The sequence below is a fragment of the Camellia sinensis genome, chromosome 2 (genome assembly GCF_055761805.1).
Source record: "Camellia sinensis isolate YWXY chromosome 2, ASM5576180v1, whole genome shotgun sequence".
NCBI lineage: Eukaryota > Viridiplantae > Streptophyta > Magnoliopsida > Ericales > Theaceae > Camellia > Camellia sinensis.
Genome location: NC_138962.1, coordinates 16,413,833 through 16,422,313, shown reverse-complemented (window position 1 = coordinate 16,422,313; position 8,481 = coordinate 16,413,833). Strand labels below are relative to the sequence as shown.

The following is an 8,481-nucleotide window of genomic DNA, read 5'->3' as shown; positions in this document are numbered from 1 at the left end:
TAGCTAAAAAGTTAAAAAGTTATTAAATTAGTCAAAAAAATTAATAATTTATATTAAAAAGTCAAAGATTTTCTTTTTTTTTTACTTTTTGCACATCTTTTCGTAAAAAGTCAAAAAGTCATCCCAAACATATTAGTTTTTTTTAGCTCATATTTTAGCCAAAAAGTTACTAAATTAGCCTGTTCCCAGGCTTAAGGTCAAGTTGGCAAATTGTCACAAAAAAAAAAAAAAAAAAATTTAAAAAGTTACCTAAAAAGTTATCATTATTTATCAAAAGTCAAAAATTACGACTGCATAATTTTTAATTTTAATTTTTCTCTACACACTAATCTATATAATTTTTAATACATATTTTTTCATAAAAAGTCAAAAAGTTAACCCAAATATCCATATTTTTTTCCTTAATTTTTTAGTCTAAAAAGACAAAAAGTACACCTATTTAAGACATTCCAAACAACCCCTAAGCCTCTGTTTAGGAAGTGGATTGACTTTTTGACTTTTTGATTTTTTTGATTATTTTAACCTGAACTGAAAAGTTTGATTTAGGAAGGATTTTTTGACTTTTTGACTTTTTTTGTGAAAGAATAATGTAATAATTATGGGTTGGATGTGATATTTTATTTGTTGTGACTAAAATAATTTATTTTGTCTTTTGTGACTATTTTAGTCACAAACCAACTTGCAAAACAACACCTAAGCTTTGTTTGGAATGTGATATTAAGTAATAATTTTTTTTTTTTTGACTTTTTAATTTGGGGTTAAAAAGTTTGTTTGATTTAATTTTTTTTTTATAAGAGAAAAAAAATAAAATAATTATATTTTAAATGTAATAATTTATCTTATTAATTTTTTAATTTATTTTATCTTTTTGTGATTAAAAAAGTCACCAACTTTATTTTAGTCCATTGCCAAATGACACCGAAGGCTTTGTTTGGGAATTACATATTTTAATCAAAAAATTATTATAAATTGTTATATCATTATCTATTTTTTATATAATTTTTTTATAAAAAATTAAAAAATTATTTAATAATTTGTTCCTAAATCAGACCTATCAAGAGATGATAGTGGGTGGAGTGGAGAACAAAAATTACAAAAATATGGGATGTAAACCAATTTGTAGTAGGGTGTAGGTGTAAAGCTGTGAGGTGCAAGTGTGCAAGTTTCACTTACACCCCCTCCATGTTTGTTTGTTTTTTTTTGGTAATTCTATTTACATATCAATAATATTTTTAATACACATTATTACTTAATATATATATAAAATAATTTTTAGAGTTTAAAAACATCTTAATTAACACCTTAACTTTGATTACTAACTATATTAACGCATCACTAACTATTTGAATACACATGCAAAAAACTCTTCACCTTTACTATTACAAAATCCCCTCACAATTTTCAAAGCAAAAACCATCTTTGTCGGTCTTAATTTTCATCATCGGTGGTGGTTTCATTCAGCCTCCATCTTCACTGGTGTTAACCTTCATAGTTGGTGTTGAACTATCGTCGTGTCTCGTCTCGTCGTTTCAGATCGTGGAGTGTTTCATTCGACCTCCATGTTCGTCGGTGTTCATCTTGAAACATGTAACAAATTTATTTTTTGTAGTCAACAACACAATCAGTTTCAACATTGCTATATTGGGGGAGTATAGAATTTTGTAAAAAAAAATTAACAACAAATTAGTCATATTCATGAACACAGAGTTTAACAAACTGAATATGTTTAAAATTTTATATTTGAACAAAGAATAAAATTTTAATTTATTTTAACCGAACTAATTTAAAATGTTTAATTTTTTTATATATATAAACATTTAATATTTGGTAAATCTTAATAATTTGAACAAAATTATTTTGTTTAAATATTAATAATCGAATATTATGTAAAAACAACTCCAGTTTATCCGAATACAATGAATAAACTCATTTTCTTAACATATAAACGAGATAAATAAAAAAAATAAAAGCAAAGTCATAAACTAACATTTTCAATGTTCAAATTAACATTTTCAACGTTTATATCAGAACCAACCATCTCAATGTCATCCATGGTGTGTAAATTTTCAAAACTATTTTATTTCAATATTCTTAAACCCTAAATCTTTAAAGATAATAATGTTTTGAGTTCGAAAAATATGTATAATGGAGAAGAGAATGAAATAAGTTAATTGATAATGAATAATATCATGAATGTATGTTAATGGTGAATATGATGAAAAAATACAATGTTTATATGCTAAAATCATATACCATATATGGATGATAGTGTGTGAAGAATATTTTGTGTTTTTAAATATAAAATTTTTGAATAGATAAAATACATCCCATGTTATCCTTAATAATCATTTTATTTGAAGATATTATTAGAATATAAATTTAATTGGTTAATAGTGTGTATTAAAAAGATTAATAGGGTATAAATAGAATTTCCCATTTTATTTTTCTCTGTTCAACTGTGATGTAATTTTTCCATAAAAAAATTTGTGCTTTTGGGTGCACATATAGATTCGTGCTAGGATGAATTTCCACCCGTTTGATTTTATCCAAAGAGGTTTTTTTTTTATTTCAGCTATATTTGGTTCATGAATTTGATTTGGTTACATTTCACATATTTTTTTTCTTTTTCTTTTTCTTTTTAAATCTTTCCTAAAATTTATTAACCCAACATAGTCTTAATGATTCAAATTATTTATTTATTTTTAAAAGTAAATTTCATGTAAATCATATATGTAAAAAAAACTATTAATTGAATTCAATTTTTACATGATTGATTACAATTGTTTTACAAAAAATTGAAAATAAATTAGCTTGTTTGGCTTTAGGATTCACTTTTTAAAAAATTAAATTTTTTTTTTTTTTTTTTTTTTTGTTTTCACTGAATTTTTTAATATTTTAAACAATTTTTTAAATTTGTAAATACACCTAACATAAATACATTTAAAAAGTATAATATTTGTAAAAATAATAATAAAAAAATTACTAACTATCAAATACAAAAAATATATATGAGAATCTAGTATATTTTTATATTCTTGTGTATTTATTGATTTTTTAAATATTTTTTATAAATATTTTATTTTTAGATAAGTGCATCTAAAAAAATATAAAAAACTACTTAAAATTTTAAAAATACTCACTAAAAACAAAAATAAAAAATTAATTTCTAAAAAATTGAATTTAAAGATTAAAATTAAATACAGTAAATATAATTTTAAAAATAAATTATCATTATTTTTTAAATAAATATGATCTAAACATGACTACTAAAGTCCAATCAATCTATTTTTTAAAATTTCTGACTATTTTGAGAGGCTAGAAGTTGAATGGATTGGATTAGCTTAGTGTCACCACCCTAAACCTAGTCCAAATAGGTTATTTCAAGATAAAGGTCATTAACAAATTAAGTTATTCCAGCTCGAATTATTTTAACTCATTAAAAATTTTATTTAAATTTCACTTATTTTGTTAATAAGTAAAATAGGAGTATACTTTTAAATTTGTTAAATTTTTAAACCAAGTTCGAAAAACTTACTACTTGACTCAAATAAACTTATATATTCAATAAAAATACATATTACTCAAACTCGACTAGTGTTTGGACTTGTTAAAATTCGTTCAAGCTTAGCTCATTATCTAAATAACTAAAGCTTAAATACAATTTTAAAGTCGTTAAATTTTTAAGTTAAATTTTAACAACTTATTACTCAACTTAACTTGACTCATTTATGAGTGGCTCAACAATCTCCCAACCCCTGTCCCCTCTTTTTATTTGCAAAACGATAAGAACAAAAAGAGTTTTTCAAGGGCAAGGCTCGAGACAAAAGAACAGTATGATACAGTTCTTTTCAGTATAAGCATAGGACATGAAATGATACAATAATTTTATGTAGTATGAATACAATTTTTTTTAGTATAAGCATAGAATATAATATAATTTTGTGCATTGACTGTTGAGAGCGAATTATATGTGCCAAATGTGAAACACGAGGCCCAACGCAAATCACATTGCTCAAATCGTACAATCAATGATCCAAAATTTCAAAGCCGATTCTCACTTACTCTGCAAATTCAACGAGAGTGTCCCAAATGTTATGGTTAGAACTTTACAAGGCTTCGTACTCTTGGGGTTCATTATTATGAAAATAGGCATCCAGGCCCTACCCGGAACAATGAGGGGTTACGTCTGGACTCTTGGGATTTTATTTGACTATTATAATCATGACAATTTTTTCAACAATACTTACAAATTAGACTTGGTATTTGTTTAGCATGTGTTAAAATAGCACATATTATTTTAGCACATTCTATTTGGAGAGTAATTATTCATATCATATCATCTCTTTACCACATCACTTCAAACACAACTCATATCCGTAAAAAATAAAAAAATATGCTAACCTAACACTTCCTAAACAATCCCTCAATTACCTAAAATTATCAAAAATCTAGTTGTCACCAAAAACACCTACCCAGAATTACCAAGAACCTGTGTTGTTATCTCCAGACTCTCAGACATTTCCGCTTTCCCAGACCTCTTCCAACTTCTTTTATGGATAAAATTGTGTTCCATTATGTTGTGATTAATTGGGAGATTTAAAGAGAAAGTTAAAAAGAACAAGAAAAAAAAAAGTGTAAAACTATATAAAATATCAACATTTTTTTTTTCACATTTCATTTACTTTTTTTATTTCTCTTTTTAAATCCTTCCTCATATTCCTCAACCAAACACAATGGGTATGTTTGGTTTGTGTTTGAGAGATGTGTTTTAGAGATAAAAAATACGAAAAGTTGTTTGGTTTAGTTTTTTTCAAAAGATGTTTTGGAAAATTATTTTGAGAGGGAGTTTTGGAAAAAGTGATTGATTTGATGTGTGTAAGAGAGAGATTTGTTTGAAAAACTTGTTTGGTTTACAAGTTTTGAGAAATTTTTTTGAAAAAATTTGTTTGGTTTGATTACTTTTAAAAACTTATTTGTAGAGAAAATTTCCCAAATTTTTTTCAGAAATACAAACCAAACGAACCCAATATCTCCTCAAATCCTTCAACCAAAATACAATATTTAAATTAAACACAATATTAAAATTAGAATTGGACAGGGCTCAAGTTGGGCCTATTTTTCTTAATTTTAGTCTCGTGCATGGGCCTAAGAAAGTTTAAAATTTTAGTCTTCTGCATGGGCCTAAGAATGTTTAAAAATTTTTGAAACTAGGTAATTGTAGGGCTTTTAACCCTGGGTTTGAGGGAGGCCCTTCCAGAAATTCTCAAAGACCTGGGCGAAACCCAGGCCAATGAGGGGGTTTGGAAATAGTTTTCAACCAGCAATTGACGCGCCTCGGTTATTACCTCACTAGCTGCGTCATTGCCCCAAGCGCAAAGATACCTAACTGACTCTCTGCTTCCTCTTCTTATACTAAGATTTGTGTCAAAGTCCACTGTCTCATAAACCGATGTGGGACTTTCTTATTTGTTATCAAACCAAATATTCATGAAATTCTTGTGATTTTGATTTAAAAATAATCTCCTTTGGGTGACTAATCCACCAGTAATATCCACAGTGCATACAATCCCCTACTAACCCAAAATGGGCAAATTCCATATTTCCTGTACTTTTAACATTTATTTTCAACCCGAGCTTATTCCCAAGTAAAAATAAAATGAGAACAAACCACATAAACCATTACTGTTTAGTTAAATCACTGAAATAAGTAGTAAGTAGCAAGACTGTAAAAATTCCCATCTAATTTCACATTCAGCTATCCATAACCCCATTCCAAGGAATTCGAACTCGAAGGAAGGATTGCATGTAACCACATATAACCAAAACCATCAAGGGAAGCCTTGAAAATTACAAGCAAAGCCCAAAAATGAAACAGCTGTTACTTCAGTTTTGACTGTAAGGGACCGACCCATACAGGGTAAGCCGCTCTTAGAATTAAGGAAAAAACCCTCACAAAATTTTAGACTCAGAACTATAGGGTACCAACCCTTTATCGGGAAGGAACCCTCCAAAAATAGGCGTATGCCGCTATTTGCGGCGAGCACACGGTATTCTTTAGTAAAAGGCGAAAGAATAGTTCGCTTTGTGCTCACCGCGCGGCTGCGTGCCTTTACTCTACCCCCTCTCCTCGTGTTTCAACTAAGTTCGTGACTCTCTGTTTCATCAGTTACTCGGTGTGGGACTCAAAAGCAACTTCTTCTATTTCGCTTCTTGCTATCTCTGCTTCTTCTTCCAGCACCCCCTTTTCATCTTCGATACTCAAAAATTCTGCCTGTGCTAACTCAGAATAGATTGATTTTTGGTTTCATTTGGGTTGGGACGAACAGTTTCAAGAATTATTTAAGAAAAAAACACAGAGGAATGTATATATAATGGAATTGAGTTTCAGAAAGATCCTCACAGAAGGGGAACAAATGACCAATAGTAGGTTTAGAACCAAAATGTCATTAATAAAAACAAATCATAAAGACACAACACAATACAGATACAGACTTCACTCTCATGCATCGAAACGTTGAGAGACGAAAGCACAAGTAACGTTAAGGATAAGCCTCAATAATGGATTGAACGGCTTTGATGCGCTTTACGGTGTATCGGGTGAATCCAGCCTCAGTCAGAAGGTTTACCCATTCCTTCAAAGTCCTCTCTTTTCCCTTGTTAGTATGAGCCATCATCACCATGTCCAACATCAACCTCACATACTCAAGCTTGTCTCCCTCCTCTTCTTCCATCACGGCTTCCGCAATGATCACCTTCCCTTTGTCTTTTGGAATTGCTTCTCTACATTTTCTCAGTATATGGATGCACTCCTCGTCTCCCCAATCATGCAGAACCCACTGCAATTTGAAAGATTAAACAATGAATATTGATCTTAGTAAGGCTTCTCCCAGGATAAAACAAATTAGATACTAACAGAAAATAAAACAAAAAATTATTTTACTTCTTTTTTGGTGAGAACCGGGTTTTATGTTTATATAACGACGCTCAAAACGCGATCAGGATGTCACACGAAGACAAGTCCTATTTTTATAAAGCTTGAACATGCTCACCATGAGGAATGCAGCATCAGCTTTGGGAATACTGTCAAACATGTCACCCCCAACATGCTCAACACCAACAACAGAGTCTAAATTATCAGATACCACATGAGGGAGATCGAAATTTATGCCCCTAATCCAAGGACAAGCCTTAACCAACATACACAGAGTCGTCCCATCCCCACCACCTACGTCCACCAAAGACTCCAGCCCATGAAACAACTCAGGGCAGCCATCAATTATCGCTGGCACTGCCACCCTTGCATCACAAGCCATCGCATCGTTGATACGCTTGCTATGGGCAGGACTTGTAGCGGCATAGCTCCACACATCCTCTCCATGAGCTGCCTCAAATGCTGAACTCCCATTGGCTAGAACACGGGCACTTAGACCGTGCCACGGTGCTAGCATCACTGGACTGCTCTCTAGCAGCACAAAAGCAGCCATGCTTTGCTCTCCATTTTTTGTCAAAAGGCGGGAAAGCGGTGTTTGAACGTAACACGTGGAAGCTTGGTTTGTGGATTTCTGTTCTTTGAATATTTGGCGATGCACTAAGAACCGCATGATGCGGTGGAGGGCTGGCAGAGAGCATCCAGTGCTGGAGGAGAGCTCGGAGAGTGTCATGGGGGTTTTATGGCTTTCTAGGACGTCTGCTATGCCAAGCTCAATGGCACATTTTACCACAGCCATGTCAACATACCCAAATACGTACTTCCATATATCCACCTTGGCTTGTGCTTCTTCTTCCATTTTTGATTCTCCATCCATCTCTCTCTCTCTCTCTCTCTCTCTCTCTCTCTCTCTCTTTGTGCACAAACACACTCTGGAGGTGTAGTCAATCTTATATTAGCTATTTTTGAACCTGTATTGTAGTCTTCAAGATCAACGTTTAATTATAATAAGAAAAGTGGACCTTTCTATTGGCACTTAAATATCCTGTTTTGAGTGTTCCAAATATCAAGAAAAGCTCGGATAGCCTTGGGTGTGTGTGTGAGTATTTAATTGCCACGGGAATCCTTTGTAGTCAGCAATTGCCTACAAAGTGTCTTCTCGTGGGCGCCAGTTCAAAAAAAAAATATCAAGGAAAGCACTTCAATTGGGCAGATTTTATTTGATACATGTGGATACTGACAGCTTGCCCGCGACACCAAACAAGCATATATCACGTTAATTAGAAGCTTATCCAAAGTAGAGGGGTGTTTCATTCATATTTAACTTTTAGTTCTTTTTTTTTTTCTCCACATTTTTTTTATATGAAATCATGTATAAATACTCAAAAGTATTTATAAATACGCTCAATTACACCATATATAAATACACTCAACCACACCATATGTAAATACTCTTGATGAATCTCATTGGAATTGGATTTATAAAATTTTAGTAACAATCCTTCGAAACAATGGCATCGTAGTCTACGATATTGTAATTTAAAATTAAAAGA

General features: G+C 31.0%; 1 protein-coding gene and 2 non-coding genes across 3 annotated transcripts; all 3 read right to left on the bottom strand.

Moving 5' to 3' along the window:
* Positions 1-5,228: 5,228 nt before the first annotated feature.
* LOC145820763 (U4 spliceosomal RNA) lies at positions 5,229-5,380 on the bottom strand. The gene has a single exon (XR_014362827.1). It is a non-coding gene; the product is annotated as a U4 spliceosomal RNA (small nuclear RNA).
* A 603-nt stretch (positions 5,381-5,983) lies between these two features.
* Positions 5,984-6,101, bottom strand: LOC145820765 (U5 spliceosomal RNA). The gene has a single exon (XR_014362829.1). It is a non-coding gene; the product is annotated as a U5 spliceosomal RNA (small nuclear RNA).
* A 237-nt stretch (positions 6,102-6,338) lies between these two features.
* Positions 6,339-8,090, bottom strand: LOC145819880 (acetylserotonin O-methyltransferase-like). The gene is made up of 2 exons (XM_082913827.1): positions 7,050-8,090; positions 6,339-6,836 (listed from the first exon to the last, which is right to left on the bottom strand). The coding sequence occupies exons 1-2, from the start codon at positions 7,803-7,805 to the stop codon at positions 6,540-6,542; spliced, it is 1,053 nt and encodes a 350-aa protein (XP_082769953.1). The 5' UTR covers positions 7,806-8,090; the 3' UTR covers positions 6,339-6,539.
* Positions 8,091-8,481: the final 391 nt, after the last annotated feature.